The sequence below is a fragment of the Diaphorina citri genome, unplaced genomic scaffold, assembly GCF_000475195.1.
Source record: "Diaphorina citri unplaced genomic scaffold, Diaci psyllid genome assembly version 1.1 scaffold1608, whole genome shotgun sequence".
NCBI lineage: Eukaryota > Metazoa > Arthropoda > Insecta > Hemiptera > Psyllidae > Diaphorina > Diaphorina citri.
Window position 1 is genome coordinate 33,508 of NW_007379034.1, and position 26,860 is coordinate 60,367.

Sequence of the window (26,860 nt, forward strand, 5' to 3'; positions counted from 1 at the left end):
TTTCTTTTTTTCCCCCCCCCCCCCCCCCAGGTACGGGAGAGTCGGGCAAGTCCACGTTCATCAAACAAATGAGAATCATTCACGGCTCCGGATACTCGGACGAGGACAAGCGAGGCTTCATCAAGCTCGTCTACCAGAACATCTTCATGGCGATGCAGTCTATGATCCGGGCCATGGACCTGCTCAAGATCCAGTATGCGGATCCCACCTGTGAGGTAACGCATAACTTCTCACTATTCTGTTCTATCAGAACATCTTCATATGATCCGGATCCCACCTGTAGGGTTATAAATTGAACAAGTATACCATCCTACCATCTTTCATCTTACCATCTTTTTTTTTCCAAAGAAGTTTGATAGAGGGAACTGTAGTCTGTACCTCCTAAGGACTTTTCGTCCCGAAAATCCCGAAATCGAAGAGATAAGGAAGAAGGAAGACATGATAGGAGAAAGCCAGCCGTCTCGAGAACGAACATTATCCGTTCAGGATAAAATCCGTCATCCGTCCCGGGCGGGAATCGAACCTGCTACCTAGCGACTGAGCTATCCGGCGAATCCAAAAGTAGGCCTTAGCTTGTGGTATGTATTACCACACCATTATTATGGTATGTACTTAAATAAAATTAATCTAAAAATGTATAAAATTAATTATTCAGTTGGATCCAGTAACCCATTCCGTACATGGGTATCATATGTGATAGACACCTATGTGTCCTCTGGGTACCTGGGTATCAAATATGATAGACAGTGATAATATTCAGTTGGATCCAGTAACTATAGAAAAAAGAAAAATTAATCATCAAAATTTCTGTCAAAGTGGATCTAAAGGGGTTCAAATACCTAATCAACAAAGTTTAGTTGGTGCGTTTGATCAGGTAAACAAACCCAACCATAATTTCCACTTTTCTTTTTTTTCGCCATCCTAACGTGTGTTCCCTATCTCTTCCCACATGAACCAAGTTTAATTGGTGCATTGAGTAAGTACTAGATCATAAGGAAACTCATGTGTAACTTTCCATTTGCCCATCCTAACGTGTGTTTCCCAATCTCTCCCCCACAGGAGAAGGCGGAACTCATCCGGAGTGTCGACTTCGAGACGGCTTTTTTCGCCATCCTAACGTGTGTTCCCTATCTCTTCCCACATGAACCAAGTTTAATTGGTGCATTGAATAAGTACTAGATCATAAGGAAACTCATGTGTAATGCTCCATTTGCCCATCCTAACGTGTGTTTCCCAATCTCTCCCCCACAGGAGAAGGCGGAACTCATCCGGAGTGTCGACTTCGAGACGGTCACAACGTTCGAGTCGCCCTATGTGGAGGCCATCAAGGAGTTGTGGGCGGATCCGGGCATCCAGGAGTGCTACGACCGACGCCGAGAGTACCAGCTCACCGATTCTGCCAAATAGTAAGTCAGTCTATTGCGAAATAGTAAGTCAACCCCACAGTGTCGCTGGAAGGCTGCAAACTGAAACGCTGCCAGCTACACACTTTTTGCGTTAGAGCAACCTCCGTGGCAGAGTGGGTATCACACCAGGCTCACACTCCGGAGGTCCCGGGTTCGATTCCCGGTGGGGTCGAATTTTTTTCGACTCAGTGTTTGAAATTCGGGGTGTACTCAGCCTCTTGAGCACAATCGAGGAGCTACTTATCGAGTAACGACCCGTGGCGGCATTACCACTGTAAAAAGATTATTGATAGATGAAAATTAAATTGATTGCAAAGGAACACAAATAAACTCACAAGAGAGGTTACTTTTGCGTTAGATCTATCAAATTCGGGTGATTCATCGAGGTACGCAAGTCGATCGATAGAGGTGAATCTATGTCAAGGTAGTGTACGGTTTCAGCCGACACGTCGATCGACCAGCTCGACTATGTGTGGACACAGCCTTAAAATAGATGTGATGAACCATGTACTTTTTTTACATTTATGTACATCTCTTTATTTCATATAATATAGATAGGTACATAACAAATTTTGAAAACATTATTAGAGAAATAAGGAGACGTTACCCCTTGTCTAAACCTCAATACATAATGTACATATATTGAGGTTGTGTCGACTAAGGGGGAATCATCAGCCTAAAAAAATTACTTGTAAAAAAAGAGAGAAAAGGGGAAAAAGAAGAAAGAAAGGAGAAAAAATAAAAAAAGATGAGTTTCCATTCTTTTTCCCAACATTATTTCAACACTGAATTTAAATTGTACTACAATAAAATGAACTTACTTTCCAGTTACCTAATGGAGATAGACCGCGTGGCTGCCCCCAACTACCTCCCCACAGAACAAGACATCCTCCGAGTGAGAGTTCCCACCACGGGAATCATCGAGTATCCGTTCGATCTGGAAGAAATCCGATTTAGGTACCCCTCTTTTGCTCCTAAGCTCCTGATACATCTGCATGAAATACTCGTCTGTCTTGGTGTAAAGTTCTCTTTTCTCCTAAGCTCCTGCGACTTTTGCATGCTATACCCATCTGACTACTTGGGAAGATGTGAAGTTAACTTTCTTGGCTTCTTAGCTCCTGCGACTTTTGCATGTTAAACCTCTCTTGTCTTACAGCATGGCATGATGAAATACTTGTCTGTCTTGGTGTAAAGTTCTCTTTTCTCCTAAGCTCCTGCGACTTTTGCATGCTATACCAATCTGACTACTTGTGAAGATGTGAAGTTAACTTTCTTGGCTTCTTAGCTCCTGCGACTTTTGCATGTTAAACCTCTCTTGTCTTACAGCATGGACATTGGTCAGCTTCTGTCTTTTTTTTTTTTTGTCAGTGGTCTGTCTTGGTGTGACATACTATCTATCTCTTTTGTTTATTCTACCTATAACCTCTTTTTTCATTAATATTTATTACTTATAGTGTGCTTTGTAACCTCTTGCCATTTCTTCGGAGACTTTTTCCCCCTGCATTTTCAATAAGAACATCGGAAACCAGCTTTTTACCTTCTTAACAAGTAACTGCATGGTTTTTAACAAATTTTCCTTTTTCAGAAACTGCTCTACTATTTTTGTTCACAAACTAGTCTTTTTCTCCTTTTTGTAAGGTCAGCCACTCACTATCAGGTAGACCTGACAGGTACACCTGACAGGTACACCTGATCTCCTTCTTTTTGTAAGGCCAGCCACTCACTATCAGGTAGACCTGACAGGTACACCTGACAGGTACACCTGATCTCCTTCTTTTTGTAAGGTCAGCCACTCACTATCAGGTAGACCTGACAGGTACACCTGACAGGTACACCTGATCTCCTTCTTTTTGTAAGGTCAGCCACTCACTATCAGGTAGACCTGACAGGTACACCTGACAGGTACACCTGATCTCCTTCTTTTTGTAAGGCCAGCCACTCACTATTAGGTAGACCTGACAGGTACACCTGATCAGATCCTCCTGTCAGGTCTACCGGATAGTGTGTGTGCTCATCAGGTATCAGGTAGACCTGACATGCAGACCTGATCAAGTGTACCTGTCAGGTATATCTCATAGTGAGTGGCTGGCCTGTTTTGTGTTTCTTTTGTGCATATTCATCCTTTTTGCTCACTAACTTAATCTTTATTTTTCAACTTTGCATGTAACCATTTTATTAATGCATGGTGCCTTGTTGCATGTGCTTTTCTCTCTTCTTCTTCTTCTTCTTCTTCTGCCTGTGCACCGATTTGCCCCTGTCAGTTACCTGGGGGACTTAGCCCGTATCGAGGACCCCGGCTACATGCCCACCGGTGTAAATAAAAGGGGGAAAAAATACCGGGACTAAGTAAGCATAGACAAAAAGAAAGAGAGGAACGAAAAAGGAGAAAGGAATTACGAGATGAAAAAGGAAAGAATTAGAAAAGAAAGAAAGAAGGAGATAGAGGAATAAAAAGAGAAAGAAAGGGACACGAAAAAATTGCACACACTGCGAGACACTACTAGACAGACGAAGAGAGAGAGAGAAGGGGAGGGAGGGAGAGGGAGAGAGGGAGAAGGTGAGAGGGAGAGAGAGAAGGGGAGGGGTGTTGTAGAATGAATGAAAACGGCGACGCGCAACGATATCGATTTTCAGATTGTTTTGTAATTTTTGCCCGAAAGGGTACCAGAAAAGTTTCAAAACGGCAGAGACAACGGCTCGTTTTAGGTAATACTGGCTGATAACCCTCCGGAGGTGGCCCAACCATGGCTTGTTGCCTGTCTGAAGAGGCAAAAGAACAGAAGCGAATTAATCAAGAAATTGAGAGGCAACTTCGGAGGGACAAGCGAGATGCAAGAAGAGAACTCAAGTTGTTGTTATTGGGTAAGTTTCATTGAAGTGAGTTTAGTGATCGAGTAGTAGCCATAGCAGGGATCCTGATAGGAATACAGACCAAGTTGATAAGGAATAAAATTTGGTCATATTTTTTTATTTTATTATTATTATTTTTTTTGTGCTATCACAATTTTTTCCTACTTTACCATTGTGTATTTTCATTACTTTCTTGGTTCCAATCCCAATATATATTCACATATCAAGGGGCTAATTCCAAGAAAAAACTTTATACCTAATTATCTTTTATTTGGTTGGGTGCAGAATCTCCTCAATTTAAATATCTATGAAGTTATTTGTAAATTAAGTGAAATGTAGACAGCTTTCTAGACAAGAGTCAAGAACATGGGTACCCTTAAAAAAGTTACATTGCAATGTTTCAAGGTCTTGTCAAATGTTTAAGGAATTACTTACTCAGTTAATATGCTATGCTTCATGGAATTACTCATCTGCTCTAACTTCTCAGTTTAACAATCCAATTGTGATGCTCTTTTCACTGTTATAGGACTATTGTTATTATTATTTTTATTCACTTATTTACCTATTATTATTATTATTATTTTTTTTTTTGCCATAAATTGATCTGTACCTACTGAGACTCCATCTTTACTCTGCTATCAGACACAGCTATCTTGCAACTTGGTTATATCTACCATTTTCATGTCCAATAATTCAATAGTGTTGCTTGAAACAGATTTTTTTTTTTTTTAACAGTTGGTTTGTTCAGCAGTAGACATATGCCAAGCTAGTTCAGTCCTTTCTTTGCACTGATTTCTCATTGATCCATGTCCCCAATTGAAAATACACCCACTTTCTCCACAGCATTTTTTTTTAAACAGTTGGTTTGTTCAGCAGTAGACATAATATGCCAAGCTAGTTCAGTCCTTTCTTTGCACTGATTTCTCATTGATCCATGTCCCCAATTGAAAATACACCCACTTTCTCCACAGCCTTTTTGTCCGTCTCTTTGACCCACCAAATGAGTAGGTAGGTACCATTTGGTTTAGCCACACCAATCAGCATCCAAAGCAGATTATAAGTACCTAGTGTTGAGAGTAAAAATGCTGTTTGTTAAATCTTGTCTGAATGAAAACATCTCAGCTGTTTCCTATTTGAATCCAAGCCAGCTCCTTGATTGTTTCTCACAATGCTGAGTGCACCTCAGATTAGCAAGATGAACTAGGGAGAATTGGTAAATCCAATGTTGTTATGCTAGTCAAGACTGGTTTAATTTCTGAAGTGACTTTCATTGTCTTGTCTATGATTAAAGATGACATGGAAACTTTTTACTGGGCATTAAGTAGATACACTACATTCAGATGTAGAAAGGTGTAGGAAGATGAAAAATATGAAGGAAGATGTACCTATTACTTATAGGAAGAAAACAGAATTGAAAGATTGGGCCAATTTGGGGGCAGAAGAGATAATACAAAGCCCAGTGCAAAAAAAAAAAAAAACTAATCAGATGTTATCTACCTTCCTATTCTAAGTGAATGGAGCTGACTTCTCTCTCAGCTAAAATTTGTAGCTCTGCCCTCCTGTTAGGGGGTGAGCTTTCTTTTCTAAGTAAGTACTTTGATAGCAAGAATGAGATTGTGCTTGAATAATAAATAATTGGATCTAATTCCAAATAAGGCATGTTCTACCACCTACACTTACAGCTTTATTGTCAATGTTAAAGTTAAGATTCATCCTAGGGACAGCTGGCTTTCTCCTATCATGTCATTGAGGGTATAAAATTCCATACTTTTTGTTGGGAATTGAACCCATGCTCTCCTATTTGGCAGGCGTGTGTTTACTGCAACACCAACGATTGGCACAAAATTTGTTATTTGATTCTAGGTTTGGCACAAGGGTGGGTTTAGTGGGTGCGGCAGTATATTACACAAATGAGTATGGTGTGTGGCAAGATGCTGATTCTTCTGCTAAAGTCGTTCAAGAACGAGATAAAACCATGTTGTCGAGGCAGTATGGACGTGTCAGTCGACGTCGATCGATGGCCGGTCGACGTCGATTTGGACGCACCGTTAGGATAGTTTGCCAGCCTAGATTGGAGGGTAGCGTCTGTCTTGTGAGCGCTAGGTCGCGGGACCAAGGAGGTCTTATCGTCCCAAAGTCGAAGAGAGAAGGAGGACAGGATAGAAGAAAGCCACTCTTTCCATGTGCCAACCTTATCTGTTGAGGATAAAGTTCGCCACGGGCGGGAATCGAACCCGTTACCTACCGTTTATAAGGCAGGCGTGCGACCTTCGAAGCTGACTGGAGATATTAAACAGATTGTTTCCGAAGATATAGGATATAGGTGTATGCTTTGCATAGATAGGAAGAAGTATAGAATATCTGCGTTTGGGAATATTCCATATTCGATCATATTCCATTGTAAGATGTTTCTGTTGGTAGAGTGTTGGTATGGTACAGAGAACTAGTGTGCATGCTAGAGTATCGTATATACTGTGAAAACATGGGCCGTAATGTGTGTCCCGACACCATACCTACGATGTATGATGTATTGATGTACCATCACCCATTCATTCTAATTGTGATGGCCATAGGTACATTACTATTGGAACTTATGCCGTGTTCACGATGTATGATGTATTGATGTACCATCACCCATTCATTCTAATTGTGATGGCCATAGGTACATTACTATTGGAACTTATGCCGTGTTGATTGTTGTGAATATGAGTCAAACGTGTTGGGTATTGGGTAGGTAGGTAGTACTTACTTGGCTATATTAGAAATAGTTATACCTAAGCTGGAATCATACACGAAAAGCTTACTGTAGGGGCAAACAGCCCTAGAGGATGGGTAAAACTTCTACGAAAGGAGGTAGAATACCTACACATGATCTAAGTATTCTAAGTATATTTTAATGTCAAACTGCTTTGACTTGGCGGGGCGGCCTGTAGGGGCTTTTCGTGAGAGCCCTGTAGGGGCCCTAGAGGATGGGTAAAGCTTCTACGAAAGGAGGTAGAATACCTACACATGATCTAAGTATTCTAAGTATATTTTAATGTCAAACTGCTTTGACTTGGCGGGGCGGTGCTCTACCGCCCTCCTTAATTTATTTTTAGGGCTTTAGGCTTTATTTTTAGGGCTTTAGGGTTTTCACTTACGTGAGTTCTTCCACCCAACCACCAATATCTACTTGTACACGTACACCACGGTCTTTCTTATTGAGACATCAAATAATTATGCTGAAAAAAGTTGGCACAATTAGCAACATTTGCCTCCTCCAGCCTATATTTCTTCAAAATTTTCGCACAAAGGTGATTCCAGTTAAAATGAAAATCTATCGAAAGAAAAGAGGGTTATAAGAACAGAATGTGATCACTTGTTGACACTTCGGTCATCTTAGGAATGAAACTCAGGTAATTTACTTGAAAGTCCAACTATTTGGCCATCCAAAGGGGCAATGGCTCGAGCATCATGAGTACCTAGTATGAGCAATAGCATATTGCCCTCTGGAAGGATGACAGACGAAGTTTTTTTTTTTTTTTCATGTTTTATTTAAAGATGAGGTTAACAATTAGAATCCTATTCCTGTAGCTAACTATTACCTATCTATGAAAATAAATTGAAACGTTACCTATACGTACCTACCCATCTTAAGGGAATTTTATAGGTACCTAGGTATTCTTTTTTTTTTTTTTTTTTTTTTTGAGAATTTTCCCACGGAATCCCGCTAGTTCATCCCGAGGCATGGCCAAGCTTGTGGAAAAGGCATGGCCGAACTTGTATTTTTATCAAACTAAAAACATAAACGAAACTCAATATTAGGCGAGCGAGGAAAAGTTTTCTCTCCCTCAGTCTCTGCACTCTGTGTATTTCTTATGGTGATTTTAGCGATCAGAAATTGATCATATCTCAGGATCGGTTTAGATTTTCGCAAAATCCTTTCTTATTGCACACCTAGACCATAAAAGGAATATTCCTACCAAATTTCAGCTTTCTAGGTGTTGTGGTTCTTGAGATAGAGCGATCAGTGTGTGAACTATGAAATGTGAAATGTGAACTGTGAACTGTGAATGGATCTCGTTCTTATAATATAAGATATCTTATATTATAAGAACGAGATCCATTCACTCATTCACATTTCACATTTCACACACTGATCGCTCTATCTCTAGAACCACAACACCTAGAAAGTTGAAATTTGGTAGGAATATTCCTTTTATGGTCCAGGTGTGCAATAAGAAAGGATTTTGCCAAAATCTAAACCGATCCTGAGATATGATCAATTTTTGATCGCTGAAATCTCCATAAGAAATACACAGAGTGCAGAGACTGCGGGAGAGAAATGTTCCGCTCTCGACCAACTTTTTGAGTTTCGTTTATGTTTTTAGTTTGATAAATACAAGTTCGGCCATGCCTTTTCCAGAAGTTTGGCCATGCCTCGGGATGAACTAGCGGGCTTCCGGAGCGAAGCGACGGAATTCAGCTAGTCTTATATTATAAGAACAAGATCCATTCACTCATTCACAGTTCACATTTCACATTTCACACACTGATCGCTCTATCTCGAGAACCACACCACCTAGAAAGCTGAAATTTGGTAGGAATATTCTTTTTATGGTCTAGGTGTGCAATAAGAAAGGATTTTGCGAAAATCTACACCGATCCTGAGATATGATCAATTTTTGATCGCTGAAATCTCCATAAGAAATACACAGAGTGCAGAGACTGCGGGATAGAAAACTTTTCCTCGCTCGCCTAATATTTGAGTTTCGTTTATGTTTTTAGTTTGATAACTACAAGTTCGGCCATGCCTTTTCCACAAGTTTGGCCATGCCTCGGGATGAACTAGCGGGATTCCGGAGCGAAGCGACGGAATTCAGCTAGTACCTAATAGTTACAACCTCTCTCCCTCTCCCTACTTACTCTCTTCTCTCTCTCTCTTCCCCATTTGCTCTCATAAGTGTGTGAGTTCACGGAGAGATAGAGTCAACATTTACAAATGACCAACTTCAGTGTAAATATAAGGGGGGGGAAATACCGGGACTAAGCATAGACAAAAAAGAAAGAGAGGAACGAAAAAAGAAGAAATGGAAAATGAGAAAGGAATTACGAGATGAAAAAGGAAAGAATTAGAAAGGAAAGAGAGAAGGAGATAGAGGAAAAAAAAAGAGAGAAAGAAAGGGACACGAAAAATTGCACACACTGCGAGACACTACTAGACAGACGAAGAGAGTGAGAGAGTATTAGGGGAGGGAGAGGGAGAAGGTGAGAGGGAGAGAGAGAAGGGGAGGGGTGTTGTAGAATGAATGAAAACGGCGACGCGCAACGATATCGATTTTCAGCGACGAGATAAAACCATGTTGTCGAGGCAGTATGGACGTGTCAGTCGACGTCGATTTGGACGCACCGTTAGGATAGTTTGCCAGCCTAGATTGGAAGGTAGCGCCTGTCTTGTGAGCGCTAGGTCGCGGGACCAAGGAGGTCTTATCGTCCCAAAGTCGAAGAGAGAAGGAGGACAGGATAGAAGCTTCTCACTATTCTGTTCTATCAGAACACCTTCATATGATCCGGATTCCACCTGTGGGGTAATAAATTCAATAAGTATACCAATACCATCTTACCATCTTTTTTTTTTTCCAAAGAAGTTTGATAGAGGGAACTGTACCTCCTAAGGACTTTTCGTCCCGAAATCGAAGAGATAAGGAAGACAGAATAGGAGAAAGCCAGCCGTCTCGAGAACGAACATTATCCGTTCAGGATAAAATCCGTCATCCGTCCCGGGCGGGAATCCGAAACCTAGTGCTTACAAGGCAGACGCTCCAAGCTAACTAGGCTGGGGAAAGATCAAAATGTATAATGAGACAGGATAAACTCCAGATTCTGCATTCTGTAGACCTCGGCACTCATGGGTTAACGAGAACAAATAGCCCCGGGTGGGAATCGAACCCGCGACCCATCGCTTACAAGGCAGACACGCGGTTACAATTGGAATTGAAATACTGATTGAGAAATTCTATTTATAGATTCGTGTCAGTTTCGCACATCACCTCTGTTTGCCTGTATGTAGACAGCACTTCTCCCGTAACACTAGTCAGGTTTCCCTCTGTATTGAGTAGGTAGCATTTCCTGCATGTTTAACACACAATTCTCGGTGTTGTTCCCCTTTCCCCCAACCTGAATCCTTGTTAATTTCGTTCCGTTTGTAGGATTGTATTGTCAGGGCTGGGGTTGAAACGGATAGGAGAAAGCCAACCGCTTCGAGAAAAAATCTTTTTGTAATTCACAAAAGATCTAATAAAGTTGCAGTGACATAAAGAGCCGTTGGCGACACTTAAACCAATACCAATTTAACTGTGATGAAGTTCGCCGAGAGCGGGAATCGACCCCGCGACCTAGCGCTTTGTAGGCGCGCTACCCTCCAAAATAACAAGGCTGACATTGCTGGCTGAGTTTAAAAGATCCACAAGTTCTCCAAAAGGCACCAACGAGCCATCGTAGAGCTCTGTTTGTCCCCTACGTCTCATGCAGACAACCAAGGCAATTTCCAAGGCCAGCCACTCACTATCGAAACGGATAGGAGAAAGCCAGCCGCTTCGAGAAAAAATCTTTTTGTAATTCACAAAAGATCTAATAAGGTTGCAGTGACATAAAGAGCCGTTGGCGATACTTAAACCAATACCAATTAACTGTGATGAAGTTCGCCGAGAGCGGGAATCGACCCCGCGACCTAGCGCTTTGGAGGCGCGCTACCCTCCTAAATAACAAGGCTGGCATTGTTGGCTGAGTTTAAAAGATCCACAAGTTCTCCAAAGGGCACCAACGAGCCATCGTAGAGCTCTGTTTGTCCCCTACGTCTCATGCAGACAACCAAGGCAATTTCCAAGGCCAGCCACTCACTATCAGGTAGACCTGACAAGCGGACCTGATTAGGTGTACCTGTCAGGTCTACCTGATTGTGAGTGGGTGGCCTAATGGGAACTGATAAGGCAGATATTAAAATCTGGCTTTTCCAGTACGTACCTAAACTTTCTAGCTACCTTCTGCTGGATGTTAATTCTAAATTTTCTTCTTCGCTTCACAATAATGGAGGTCCTTTTTAGTAGGTACCTAGCTATCTTGTGCTTGTTGTTAATACCAAAATTTCTTCTCTCGTTAAAATGGTGGAAGATATTTTTCAGTAGGTACCCTTGCTACCATGTGTTTGATGTTAATACCAAATTTTCTTCTTCTCTTCAGAACACTGCCTTGTGCTTGTTATTAATCCCAAATATTCTTCTTCTTTTTCTCTTCAGAATGGTGGACGTGGGAGGACAGAGGTCGGAGAGACGGAAGTGGATTCATTGCTTCGAAAACGTCACGTCTATCATTTTAATACCAAATTTTCTTCTTCTCTTCAGAATGCTGCCTTGTGCTTGTTATTAATCCCAAATTTTCTTCTTCTTCTTCTTCTCTTCAGAATGGTTGACGTGGGAGGACAGAGGTCGGAGAGACGGAAGTGGATTCATTGCTTCGAAAACGTCACGTCTATCATTTTCCTAGTGGCTCTCAGCGAGTACGACCAAATTCTGTTTGAATCTGAAAATGAAGTGAGTATTCTAGAAACCTAAGGGTGCCCACAGAACGCGGAATTCAAGATGAAGCACAAAGAGAAGCCGTAAGATGAAAAAAAAAATAAATAAATAAGTAAACGTACACATTCTGAAACCGCGCAGAACGAAGCATTCCGAAGATTCGAGATAAATTTCAGAAACAATGTTTCAGGAAAAATTTTCAAGAACAAAATATTTTGTTAGATTCGAGTTAAATTTCAGAAACAATGTTTCAGGAAAATTTTTCAAAAACAAAATATTTTGTTTTTGAGGCAAATTCAATGGGTTTCAATTATCAGCTTGGGAATCTTTCTGGAAAATTCAACCTCGTTCTGCGTGCGCTTCTTCCTGGATTTTCGCCTGAATTGTTTCCGGATGTTCCGCCTGAATATGCTTCATCTTGAATTCCTCGTTCTGCGGGCGCCCTAATTCTACGAGGAGTAGACTTAGAAGTTTAAAGTGCCCTTATGGGACACTCTGAAGCCTGAAGGCCCGATCGCTCCCAAAATCTCCAGAGTAGGTACCCTTTCCTACCTATTGGATTGCTTCATCTTGAATTCCTCGTTCTGCGGAATCTGCGGGCACCCTAATTCTACGTTCTACGAGGAGTAGACTTAGAAGCTTAAAGTGCCCTTATGGGACACTCTGAAGCCTGAAGGCCCGATCGCTCCCAAAATCTCCAGAGTAGGTACCCTTTCCTACCTATTGGACATTTTTGTGGTAGCAGCTTCAGCTGTATCCGAATTGTGATGGCAGAATAAAGAGAATGTATCTTTTTTATCTGCTATTTTTTTTTTTACAAGTTTCCATTTATTGGTTTTTCAGAACTCTCTCATCAAAATAAATTGTTAACAAATGATATACCCATCCGTAAAAGCCGGAGCTTGTGCTATACACCGGGCTGATGGTCTCCAGCCATGTTAAATTGGCTTGTTCTGAATCGCAGTCAACCATCGCATCTTGAGGACTTGTGCTTATTCTTACAAACGTAAAGAGCCCTCTGAAAAACTGCCAGCTAGGGTTATCTTTTCAGCTTAACCCCATCACAAAAAGTCCAAACCGAGGCTGAGGTGTAGGGGCTGGACAGCCCTAAAGGATGGGTTAAGCTTATACGAATCTGGGGTTACCTGTTCTCCTCCCTGTTTATAGTCCCACGGCTAGACACATTTGTTAAGTTTCATCAGTTAACCCGATGTCCGTTTTCCATTTCAGAATCGTATGGAGGAGTCGAAAGCTCTGTTCAAAACGATCATCACATATCCTTGGTTCCAGCACTCGTCAGTCATCAAAGAACTAGATATTTGCTAACAACAACATATTCAGTTGATCCAAACTGCTTTTTGACGAGCAAGGTTTCATTGTTATCACTTTTGTACAGTTGGAAAATTGTACCCCCCAAATCAAAACTACACTCTCAGTTTTCTACCCCTCCTCCTGCTCTCTCCCTCTCTCTTCCTCTCATTGTGTGGCCATTTGCATTTGTATACGTCGACAGTTGACAGTTCTCTCTCTCTCTCCCTTCCCCCCTCTCTCTAACTTCCTAATGTGTAACATATTACTGACGGTAGGGGAAGAGAGTTGAGGGTTCATGTTATGAAGCCTTACAATTTACCCTACGTGCTGTCCATTCTCTCTTTCTCCCTCCCTTTTTTTCTCCCATCTCTCTTTCTCCCACTTTTATCTCTCCTCTCTCTCTCTCCCTCTCCCTCTCCCTCTCTCTCTCCCTCCCTCCCTCTCTCTCCCTCCCTCTCTTTCTCCCCCCTCACTTTCTTTCTCCCTCTCTCTAAACTGTTCAGTGTGTTATAACATGTATTTCTACAAACATGTCAATATTGCATTATGTACAAGTTTTTTCTCTCTCCCTCTCTTTTCCTTTCTTCATCTTCATACCCCTCTATTTCCCTCAGAGCTCTCTCCCTCTCCTTTCTATCTCTTTCTCACTCCTATCCTCCCTCTCTCTAACCACCGAGGCCCAACCGGTCCAAGGCATTCTGACACGTTTGACGGCCTCACCGGCGGTGTATGTGTTAATTAAATAATTTCCTATTATGGATAGGTAGTTTGTGTACTCTGCTTTAAATCTTTTTTGTATTTTGACGCTATACTCTTCCCCTTAACGTCCCTCTCTCTCTCCCTCCCCTCTCTCTCCCTCCCTCCCCTCTTCTCTTTTTCTCAGTCTCTCTCCATATTATCCCAGTCTCCTCATTCATATTGCTATCTCTGTCTTGTACGTACGCGTCTTTGGATACCTATATCTTCCCTCCTCTCTCTTTCTACTTGTCTACCTCTCTTTTTCTATTTTTCTTTCTCTCTCTCTCTCTCTTCCTTTCTCTCTCCCTCCCTCTCTCTCTCTTCTCTCTCTTTCTCCCTCCCTCCCTCCCTCTCTCTTTCTCTCTCTTTCTCTTTCTCTCTCTTTCTTTCTCTCTCTCTCTCTCTCTCTCTCTCTCACACACACACACACACACACACACACACACACACACACACACACACACACACACACACATACGCTCACTCTCATCTACTCGTCTCACCAAAATTTTATTGCTTGATTTGGACTCGAACTGCCAGCTCTAAGTACTTCGAACCCAGCACCTCCGGGTTGATAGTCAGTCTTCTTGACCACTCGGCCACAGAGGAGGGCCGCACAAAAGTTGTTCTTTTCCTAACTATAGTCGGTTTATTATTTTTTTTTTTTTTTACCACACTGCCTGCCATGGGCCATTTATGTATTTTCAATGGTTATCAAATCTGAAAGAGGGTCTCTGAGTGAACCCTCTCTTTCTCCCCCTCACTTTCTTTCTCCCTCTCTCTAAACTGTTCAGTGTGTTATAAGTTATAACATGTATTTCTACAAACATGTCAATATTGCATTATGTACAAGTTTTTTCTCTCCCTCTCTTTTTCTTTCTTCATCTTCATACCCCTCTATTTCCCTCAGAGCTCTCTCCCTCTCCTTTCTATCTCTTTCTCACTCCTATCCTCCCTCTCTCTCATCTGTTTCTTCCTTTCTCCTTTCCTTTTTAGTCCGTCCTTCCTTTATTATAACGATAGTAATAAAAAGGTATAAGGGACGGACTATTGTATTTGCTTCGGTGTCGTCTGTCTGTCACTCTGTCCCCATAGAAGGACTTATCCAAACCTAGGCGACCTATATATCAAATTAAAGGTCTTTTTACCAGGAACACGAAAATGGTGGTGCAAATTTTGTCCAGAAAACCATGTCATCTGTCTGTCTGTCGGTCTGTCCCCATAGAAGGACTTATCCAAACCTGGTCGACCTATATATCTAATTAAAGGTCTTTTTACCAGGAACACGAAAGTAAACGAAAATGGTGGTGCAAATTTTGTCCAGAGAACCATAAAGCCAAAAAACCAAAAAAACTGGTTTTTGGCGGATTTTTTTTCACATTTTCTCACACAAATGAGCTCTGATCTTGACATTTGTCGCGACGACCTATGAACTCAAAGCGAGAAAGTTTTAGATAACACTTCAGTCGTTATTTTAAGACCGGTTTTAGCGTCACCTAAGGCCAATAAATGGATGGGTGACTTAAACATTATATTGGGAATAAAGGGAGAACGGACTCTAGTCTTGATTTTAAATCATTACATGAAAGTAAAATCGAAAAATCTAATGAAGAATAATAATAAACTGAATATTAAACAAATTAGGTAGGTACATAGGTACTGATCAAATAAACTACGAGCTAAATAATTCCCGGAGGGACGGGCCCAGCTTGTTTTTCTTCCTTTCTCTCTTCCTCTTTTTTTCATGTTCATGTTAAATAGTTACATGAAAATGGTGCTCCCTTCTCTCTCTCTCGCTAATCCGACCACTATGAACACCTCTTCTTTTAGGTAGTTACATAGGTACTGGTCGAATAAACTACGGGCTAAATAATTCTCGGAGGGACGGGCCCAGCTTGTTTTTCTTCCTTTCTCTCTTCCTCTTTTTTCATGTTCATGTTAAATAGTTACATGAAAATGGTGCTCCCTTCTCTCTCTCTCGCTAATCCGACCACTATGAACACCTCTTCTCTCTCACTTGCTCTCGTTTTCCGTGTCACGGCCAAAGTTTTACAACCCAATTATCGGTGTGTTAAACTCATTAGCAGAGAAATGGTGATGGGCACTTGGAAACATTTAGAAATGATGATGATGGGCACTCAACAATAGAAATGATGAGGCTGCTAAGATTATTTTTTCTCCAGAATTTACCCTTTTTATTGCCAGAATGAGACTGAAAAGTCCGTTTACTCTCGCAGTCTAATCAAGGTCTTATACAAAATCGGTGTAATTTTTATAAATAAAAAAAACTTGCTTAGTGCTTAGTAATGAAGCATGCTTACTTTAGGAGTTAGGAAAGACATAGTGGAGAAAGCCGAGAAGAAACTATCGTTACAAAAAGAACCTTATCTGTTTGGATAAAGTTCACCCCGGGCAGGAATCGAACCTGAAACCCAGGGCTTACAAGGCAGACGCGTTACCCTCCAAGTTAACTAGGTTGGGGTGAGAACAAACGGGACTGTATAATAAGACGATAAACCCCGGGTCTGCCTTTTTAACGAGAACTAACCTCATCGCCCTGGGTGCAATCGAACTCGCGACCCATCGCTTACAAGGCAGACACGCGGTTACAATTAGAATTGAAATACTGATTGAGAAATTCTATTTATAGATTCGTGTCAGTTTCGCACATCACCTCTGTTTGCCTGTATGTAGACAGCACTTCTCCCGTAACACTAGTCAGGTTTCCCTCTGTATTGAGTAGGTAGCATTTCCTGCATGTTTAACACACAATTCTCGGTGTTGTTCCCCTTTCCCCCAACCTGAATCCTTGTTAATTTCGTTCCGTTTGTAGGATTGTATTGTCAGGGCTGGGGTCGAAACGGATAGGAGAAAGCCAGCCGCTTCGAGAAAAAATCTTTTTGTAATTCACAAAAGATCTAATAAAGTTGCAGTGACATAAAGAGCCGTTGGCGACACTTAAACCAATACCAATTTAACTGTGATGAAGTTCGCCGAGAGCGGGAATCGACCCCGCGACCTAGCGCTTTGGAGGCGCGCTACCCTCCTAAATAACAAGGCTGGCATTGTTGGCTGAGTTTAAAAGATCCACAAGTTCTCCAAAGGGCACCAACGAGCCATCGTAGAGCTCTGTTTGTCCCCTACGTCTCATGCAGACAACCAAGGCAATTTCCAAGGCCAGCCACTCACTATCAGGTAGACCTGACAAGCGGACCTGATTAGGTGTACCCGTCAGGTCTACCTGATTGTGAGTGGCTGGTCTAATGGGGACTGATAAGGCAGATATTAAAATCTGGCTTTTCCAGTACCTACCTAAACTTTCTAGCTACCTTCTGCTGGATGTTAATTCTAAATTTTCTTCTTCTCTTCACAATAATGGAGTGTCCTTTTTAGTAGGTACCTAGCTATCTTGTGCTTGTTGTTAATACCAAAATTTCTTCTCTCGTTAAAATGGTGGAGGATATTTTTCAGTAGGTACCCTTGCTACCATGTGTTTGATGTTGATACCAAAGTTTCTTCTCTTCAGAATGCTGCCTTGTGCTTGTTATTAATCCCAAATTTTCTTCTTCTTCTCTTCAGAATGGTGGACGTGGGAGGACAGAGGTCGGAGAGACGGAAGTGGATTCATTGCTTCGAAAACGTCACGTCTATCATTTTCTTGTTAGCTCCGCCCCCTTTTATATACCCCACACACCCCCCTATGTGTTTATCTTCACGATAAAATAGTTCGTAATAGTTATGAATCGTTTTCGTATCCCCCAATTAAAAAATCCTAATGGGTACCCTCGTTGAATTTTGATATACGAGTAAGTAGCTGGGTACATAAACACATACACGACCTGCGGTTTTGTTGCTTATTTCCCTCTAGGTGTAGGACCTTTCCTGAAAAGGATAATTATAATGGAAACGAATTCTTCTCTCCTGCCATTATTGTACCACCGAGTACGTTGGGTGTGGTTGGTATCCGGATGGGTACACCTGCCTCGGTGACGTAGTGGTCTAGACGCTCGCCTGGTAAACAGGAGCCCAGACGAGGCATGGAATTTTATCCTCATTTATTTTAAAAAAAAGACCACATAATAATAGAGCTCTAAGGGTTAGGTGGTAGAGAACGCCTCCGGCATTAATCTCGTCTAGTGGTTACGTTCCACTCGAATCTATTATTATGTATCAAACTTAAAAAAAAAGAGAGTTGCTTTAAGGGACAATGGCGGTTTACCATAGAAATCTTACTTTCATTATTGTTTCAAATATTTTAACCTGCCCTCTTACTTTTCTTATCCAATAATGAAAGTAATGTATTCATTTGTGCAATATCTGAACAATATGAATAAAAAAAAGTAAAAAAGTAATATTAATTATAAACAATTTTCACCCGATTTTCAAATTATCGGGACCTATAGGTCCTAAGCAGGATCACATCCCCGCCCGTGAGTTTATTCTGAAAGACTATCTCAAACAGAACCCTGACCCCGATCGGAGCTGCTACTCTCACTTCACTACTGCCACAGGTCGAGAATTATAAGCCCCGCCTACTTTCGTTCCTAGCTCCGCCCCCTTCTATATCCCCCACACCCCCCTATGTAATTATCTTCACGATAAAATAGTTCGTAATAGTTATGAATCGTTTTCGTATCCCCCAATTAAAAAATCCTAATGGGTACCCTCGTTGAATTTTGATATACGAGTAAGTAGCTGGGTACATAAACACATACACGACCTGCGGTTTTGTTGCTTATTTCCCTCTAGGTCTAGAACCTTTCCTGAAAAGGATAATTATAATGGAAACGAATTCTTCTCTCCTGCCATTATTGTACCACCGAGGCCCAACCGGTCCAAGGCATTCTGACACGTTTGATGGCCTCACCGGCGGTGTATGTGTTAATTAAATAATTTCCTATTATGGATAGGTAGTTTGTGTACTCTGCTTTAAATCTTTTTTGTATTCCCCCAATCTTAGCTTTTGTAATTCCGTCCAATTATTTTCCCAATATAATGTAATATTAAACTGTATGAATTATACTATTGTGCCCCCCCTGCACACAGGACCTCAACGGGACGCGATCGCAGCGCGCGAGTTCATTCTGCGAATGTTCGTAGACCTCAATCCGGACTCGGACAATCTTAGCTTTTGTAATTCCATCCAATGATTTTCCCAATATAATGTAATATTAAACCATGAATTATACTATTGTGCCCCCCTGCACACAGGACCTCAACGGGACGCGATCGCAGCGCGCGAGTTCATTCTGCGAATGTTCGTAGACCTCAATCCGGACTCGGAGAAAATCATCTACTCGCACTTCACGTGCGCCACAGGTAGCTAACATGTGCATGCCCGTCACGCATATTTGCATGCCATCATGCACGCGTGCATGTCACACGCATACGTGCTCGTGTGTGTTCGTTTTGTGCATGGAACATGCTTTTTTTCGTGTATGGGACCGAGACATGCTTTTTTTGTGCATGTGGCGTTGATTTCTTATCGTGGATGGGTTGTCTTCTTTCTTATTTTTTACTTGTCTGTCTTGGCGTAAAGTTCTCTTTTCTCCTAAGCTCCTGCGACTTTTGCATGCTATACCCATCTGACTACTTGTGAAGATGTGAAGTTAACTTTCTTGGCTTCTTAGCTCCTGCGACTTTTGCATGTTAAACCTCTCTTGTCCTACAGCATCGACATTGGTCAGCTTCTGTCTTTTTTTGTCAATGGTCTGTCTTGGTGTAACATACCATCTATCTCTTTTGTTTATTCTACCTATAACCTCTTTTTTCATTAATATTTATTACTTATAGTGTGCTCTGTAACCTCTTGCCATTTCTTCGGAGATTTTTTCCCCCCTGCATTTTCAATAAGAACCTCGAAAACCAGCTTTTTACCTTCTTAACAATTAACTGCATGGTTTTTAACAAATTTTCCTTTTTCAGAAACTGCTCTACTATTTTTGTTCACAAACTAGTCTTTTTCTCCTTCTTTTTGTAAGGCCAGCCACTCACCATCAGGTAGACCTGACAGGTACACCTGATCAGGTCCTCCTGTCAGGTCTACCGGATAGTGTGTGTGCTCATCAGGTATCAGGTAGACCTGACATGCAGACCTGATCAAGTGTACCTCTTTTGTGTTTCTTTTGTGCATATTCAACCTTTTTTGCTTACTAACCTAATCTTTATTTTTCAACACTGCATGTAACCATTTTATTAATGCATGGTGCCTTGTTGCATGTGCTTTTCTCTCTTCTTCTTCTGCCTGTGCACCGATTTGCCCCTGTCAGTTACCTGGGGGACTTAGCCCGTATCGAGGACCCCGGCTACATGCCCACCGAACAGGATATTCTGCGAGCCCGACAGCCCACTACCGGGATTATTGAGTACCCGTTCGATCTGGATGGGATTGTGTTCAGGTAGTGGGATTTATAGTTCTGTATTTAGTGGGATTTATAGCACTGTGTCGCGTATCTAGTGGGATCTATACGTATGTAGAATAGAATACCTTGTTTTTCCTGCCCAAATAGAATTGAAAAGCTCCTTTACCCCCGCAGTTTGAACACTCGTATATTTGATGGAGACTCTTGTATTTAATTAATTATTATAGACATAGACCTTGCTTAACATTTAAAAAAATGTAAAAATCTAGTGGAATCTATGTAGTTTTTACCCAACTATCTTTCGCCCCTACTTATGTTTATCATAATTTGACAAAATATAAAAGACCTTGTTTAGACTGCGGGGGTGAAGGGACTTTTCAGTCCTGTCCCAGCAGGATAAACAAGGTATAATGAACTCAGTTCACCGTAACTCCTGTCCTGCCTTGGAAGCCAGCAATGACTTTGTAGGTAATTATTGGGAAGCTAGAGGTGAAATGACCTGGTAGTCAAAGAACCAGATATTTTAGCTAACAACAACATATTCAGTTGATCCAAACTGCTTTTTGACGAGCAAGGTTTCATAGTTATCACTTTTGTACAGTTGGAAAATTGTACTCCCCAAATCAAAACTACACTCTCAGTTTTCTACCCCTCCTCCTGCTCTCTCCCTCTCTCTTCCTCTCATTGTGTGGCCATTTGCATTTATATATAATTATATATTTTTTTATCTGTCATACACCGGGGTGATGGTCTCTAGCCATGTTTAATTGGCTTGTTCTGAATCGCAGTCAACCATCGTGAGGACGACTTGTGCTTATTCCTTAAAAACGTAAAGAGCCCTCTGAAAAACTGCCAGCTAGGGTTATCTTTTCAGCTTAACCCCATCACAAAAAGTCCAAACTGAGGCTGAGGTGTAGGGGCTGGACAGCCCTAAAGGATGGGTTAAGCTTCTACGAATCTGGGGTTACCTGTTCTCCTCCCTGTTTATAGTCCCACGGCTAGACATATTTGTTAAGTTTCATCAGTTAACCCGATGTTCGTTTTCCATTTCAGAATCGTATGGAGGAGTCGAAAGCTCTGTTCAAAACGATCATCACATATCCTTGGTTCCAGCACTCGTCAGTCATTTTATTTCTCAACAAGAAGGATCTGCTGGAGGAGAAGATCATGTACTCTCATCTCGTGGACTATTTCCCCGAATATGACGGTAAGTTGCTCTCAAGCTCAGTCTTTCACTGAAGTTGAGCAACGTTGGGTGTGGTTGGTATCCGGATGGGTACACCTGCCTCGGTGACGTAGTGGTCTAGACGCTCACCTGGTAAACAGGAGCCCAGCCGAGGCATGGAATTTTATCCTCATTTATTTGAAAAAAAAGACCACATAATAATAGAGCTCTAAGGGTTAGGTGGTAGAGAACGCCTCCGGCATTAATCTCGCCTAGTGGTTACCTTCCACTCGAATCTATTATTAATTATTATGTATCAAACTTAAAAAAAGAGGGTTGCTTTAAGGGACAATGGCGGTTTACCATAGAAATCTTACTTTCATTATTGTTTCTGCCCTCTTACTTTTCTTATCCAATAATAAAGAAAAATAAAGAAAGTAATGTATTCATTTGTGCAAAATCTGAACAATATTATCCTGATGGGATAATGTTCATTCTCGGAACGGCTGGCTTTCTCCTATCCTGTCTTCCTTCTCTCTTCGATTTCGGGACGATAAGACTAGATTGGAATAAAACAAAAGTTATCTTTGAAACATAGGTACATTTTATACGTGGCTATTACAAGAAAATATGCACAACCAACTGGGATTACGTTAGGTTGATGTTGCAATGTTCATCAAAAGGATTTTATAATCTTTCGCGGATATTTATAATCAGAGTGCATAAAAAGCATATGTCTCTAGATTTGTGTGAGTCTACTTATAAAATACGTAAAGTAATCATATGAAACAATGAAACACGGTAAAAAATCAGTTTCTAGAGCAATTTTTATGAAACCTATAGGAAAAGAAATATTATACTCTTATGAAGATTTCTGAGAAAAAAGCATATATCTCTAGATTTGTGTGAGTCTACTTATAAAATACGTAAAGTAATCATATGAAACACGGTAAAAAATCAGTTTCTAGAGCAATTTTTATGAAACCTATAGGAAAAGAAATATTATACTCTTATGAAGATTTCTGAGAAAATTCGCATGAATTCTCTGTTGCCTCTTTTCTCTTAACATTTCATCATTTTATTCGTATTATTGTCTTCAACCTTGCTGGTTGAAAAATTAGAATTTTTTTTACCAAGGGATGTACGAGTACTTGTACATAATGCATTTTATTTAAATTTTTTTTAACCCCCATCCTTATTTGTTATTTGATTACTTTTTTATTCCAAACAAATCAAAATAAACTTACTCTCTTATTTACAATGACTTTAAAATTACTATTGAAAAAACGTATTTATATTTAAATTAGAAAAGAAATCTTGTCGTCGAAAGCACTTAAAGTGAAAATTGGAATAAAGTAAATTGAGGTGATTTTTTCGTGAAATTCGGAGTGGATTGAGATGATTTTTGTTTTGAAATTTGGTTTAAAAAATAGAGGGGACGGTTTTGGATTTTTTCTTTTACATTGGTAAGCGATGTATTTTGGTTGGTGTGTGTGTAAACTTGAAAGGAACTGCGTTACTGTACACCTTTCACCGTGTGTGCTATGATATTTTCTTAAAAAGAAATCTACCTCTTGAATTCACATTGCTGAACCATTTTGGTTGGTATTTCTGAAATGTTCATTCAAAAATCTTAAATGGTCCCAACCTTTGAACACATACAACTTATTATTTATGAAAAATTTGCCTGAACTGTAGAAGAGAACTTATTTCACTCCTTAGACTGCCTTAGAGAGAGTCTTTAGACAACAAAGTATTTTCTTAAAAAGAAATCTACCTCTTGAATTCACATTGCTGAACCATGTTGGTTGGTATTTCTGAAATGTTCATTAAAAAATCTTAAACGGTCCCAACTTTTGAAAACATAACACTTATTATTTATGAAAATTTGCCTGAACTGTAGAAGAGAACTTATTTCACTCCTTAGACTGCCTTAGAGAGAGTCTTTAGACAACAAAAAAGATTGAAAATTTCACCTTTAAAACTTTCTCTTAAAAATTTCATTTTATTGGCCAGGAGTCCGATTCGAGTCTTTTTTTCCGACCTTTTTCTTGACGACATTCTATAACATCCGAAGAAAGAGCCCTATATAGGGGTATACCCGTATACCTAAAAAACTGATTACACAAAATTCAACTGATTGGCCATAAGGAGTGCGAAAATTAGCTGACTGACCATAAGGCAATATGAGAAGACATTTGATAAAATTAAATATGTTTATTCAACGAACGTAAATAGAATAGACTTCGTTGATTTTTTGCTAAACCATTTAAATCCTGGCTGAAGCTCAGTCTGTTTTCTCTTTCAAAGAGGAACATGTGGCGTTGATTTCTTATCGTGGATTATTTTGGGACATTTTTTTCTAGCGTTCTTTTATTTTAGGATGGTCCTGGTTGGAGCTTAAGATTTGAGATTGTTGTTGTTGTTGTTATCTAATGCTTGAGATTGACTATTATGTCATTTTTCTCCTTGCGTCCCAATATTTGGATACTATGTTGTCGTTGTTTGTTAAGTTTGGGCAGACTGCAATGTGATCCGCGTTCATATTTTCATTTTGGTTACAAAGTGGGCAGGTGGGTGTGTCTCTGCATCCTATTCTATTCAGATGTTGAGCCATTCCTATTCTATTCAGATTTGAGATTGTCATTGGGTTTTTATTTTATTTCGATTTTGATTTTGATTTTTTTTTTTGCAATGGGAGGAGAGTCTGCTGTTGTGTCGTGTCTCTATCACTTTCATCTTCCTACTAGTTCGTATATTTACCTATAGGTATGTGCCTAGTGTAGTATGCAATTTTTTACTTTCCTTATCCTATAGGAAGGAAAGTAATGTAATCGGGTCAAATTTTCGATGGTCAGTTTTTAGTGCCAAAACACGTTATGGGACCGAGACATGCTTTTTTTGTGCATGTGGCGTTGATTTCTTATCGTGGATGGGTTGTCTTCTTTCTTATTTTGGGACATTTTTTTCTCGCGTTCTTTTATTTTAGGATGGTCCTGGTTGGAGCTTAAGATTTGAGATTGTCATTGGGTTTTTATTTTAATTCGATTTTTTTTTGCAATGGGAGGAGAGTCTGCTGTTGTATCGTGTCTCTATCACTTTCATCTTCCGACTAGTTCGTATATTTACCTATAGGTATGTGCCTAGTGTAGTATGCAATTTTTTACACCCCTTTTACAAATCTCGTTTCTCATCAATGATACCACACAACTCCTTAGTTTTCATGTTGAACAAAAACTCCTTAGGTTGAGACATGTAGTTTCACAATTTTCATGACTAGTTTTTGTACCTTTAGTTTTGGCTTCTGGTTGGTTCTAGCATAATATATTTTTATTTTTGTTAACCTATTTTACTTTCCGTGTTCATGAGATAGGCACTGTACCTATTACCTACAGTCCTACATGATATGTAGATTATGTAGGTCTGTTGTACAACCTATTCAAAGGGTGTGGTTTAGCCACCCTTTTAAAAATCTCATTTCTCATCAATGATACCACACAACTCCTTAGTTTTCATGTTGAACTAAAACTCCTTAGGTTGAGACATGTAGTTTCATAATTTTCATGACTAGTTTTTGTACCTTTAGTTTTGGTTTCTGGTTGGTTCTGTGTTAATATATTTTTATTTTTGTTAACCTATTTTACTTTCCGTGTCCATAAGATACCTAGGCACTGTACCTATTACCTACAGTCCTACATGATATGTAGATTATGTAGGTCTGTTGTACAACCTATTCAAAGGGTGTGGTTTAGCCAAAAAGGTGAATAGTAAGGACTCGAAATACAAATACGAGCAGTAATACAGAATATATATATGTTTTGTGCGTATTTTGATTTTTCAAAATAAGGCCAAATATGAATCGAGTTGAAATAGTACCTATCTTGGCCTAGATTGGAATAAAACAAAAGTTATCTTTGAAACATAGGTATATTTTATACGTGGCTATTACAAGAAAATATGCACAACCAACTGGATATGTTTTGATCGGAAGGTTCTACGGAAATAGCTCTACTAAAATTGGATGAAATTATTAGGTGTTTGGTAATTTTTCGTATACGCTTTTTTCTTTTTAATCTATTATTAATAATCTTTGGTGTTCTGTTTCTTACTTGTGTTGCATGCAACTTTACGGATGTGAACTGCATGGGAACTTCGATGCATGACGTCTGCCTTTTACAATGCCTTCTTTAAACTTTTTTACTAACTCGATTTTTTCATTATTCATTTCATTTTTACCGCCGTATTTTTACTCCCCCAAATTTTTCTTCTTTTGACTTTGCTAACAACTTATTTAACTATCAACATTTCTATTATGAATCCTAATTAATGCTTCTTCTGCTTCCTTTTTATTTCTATTTAAATTAAACATTTCGCTTCTCTCGTGTTCTTTTAATTTAAGCCTCTCTTTCGCCAAATTTCTTGCCCTTCTTGTCTTGAAAAATGCTCTTTTGGATCCACATTCTTTAAATGAACAAAAAATTTAATTTGGCTTCGCCAAATAGACACGGAAAATATCAAGCTTGTATTCTGCGCTGTCAAAGATACCATCATGCAGAATGCTCTCAAAGAGTTCAACTTGGCTTGAAAACAAATCAGGATTATCTACAGACAATGTTTTGATCGGAAGGTTCTACGGAAATAGCTCTACTAAAATTGGGTGAAATTATTAGGTGTTTGGTAATTTTTCGTATACGCTTTTTTCTTTTTAATCTATTATTAATAATTTTTGGTGTTCTGTTTCTTACTTGTGTTGCATGCAACTTTACGGACGTGAACTGCATGGGAACTTTGATGCATGACGACTGCTTTGTACAATGCCTTCTTTAAACTTTTTTACTAACTCGATTTTTTCATTATTCATTTTATTTTTACCGTCGTATTTTTACTCCCCCAATTTTGTCTTCTTTTGACTTTGCTAACAACTCATTTAACTATCAACATTTCTATTATGAATCCTAATTAATGCTTCTTCTGCTTCCTTTTTATTTTAAATTAAACATTTCGCTTCTCTCATGTTCTTTTAATTTAAGCCTCTCTTTCGCCAAATTTCTTGCCCTTCTTGTCTTGAAAAATGCTCCCAGCATTCTTTTGGATCCACATTCTTTAAATAAATAAAAAATTTAATTTGGCTTCGCCAAATAGACACGGAAAATATCAAGCTTGTGTTCTGCGCTGTCAAAGATACCATCATGCAGAATGCTCTCAAAGAGTTCAACTTGGCTTGAAAACAAATCAGGATTATCTACAGAAAATATTATTTCTCTCACCATTATGTGTTTTAAAATTCTTTTCTAAAAGCCCATTTTTCATAAGAAAATATTTTAAAGAATACCTCTAAACATCACCTCTACTATTAGTTATGCTTTTTCATTTTTACATCTTGCTATTGTAAAAAAAAAAAATCCAATATAAAATCAAGAAAAAAAAACAATAAATAAAAAAGCATAACTAAGAGTAATAAAAAAAAGCATTATT

The 26,860-nt window shown here is 39.7% G+C and overlaps 1 protein-coding gene across 1 annotated transcript in view; it reads left to right on the forward strand.

Annotated features, from left to right (window-relative positions):
• LOC103516584 (G protein alpha q subunit-like) overlaps positions 1-25,990 on the forward strand; it is a 27,927-nt gene extending 1,937 nt beyond the window's left edge. Inside the window, exons 2-7 of the mRNA XM_008481557.1 lie at positions 31-215; positions 1,252-1,406; positions 2,235-2,363; positions 11,695-11,824; positions 21,274-21,427; positions 25,888-25,990. Of these exons, the coding sequence (XP_008479779.1) occupies positions 31-215; positions 1,252-1,406; positions 2,235-2,363; positions 11,695-11,824; positions 21,274-21,427; positions 25,888-25,970 (836 nt within the window). The 3' untranslated portion in view covers positions 25,971-25,990. The remainder of the gene's footprint in view (positions 1-30; positions 216-1,251; positions 1,407-2,234; positions 2,364-11,694; positions 11,825-21,273; positions 21,428-25,887) is intronic.
• The last annotated feature ends 870 nt before the right edge of the window (positions 25,991-26,860 follow it).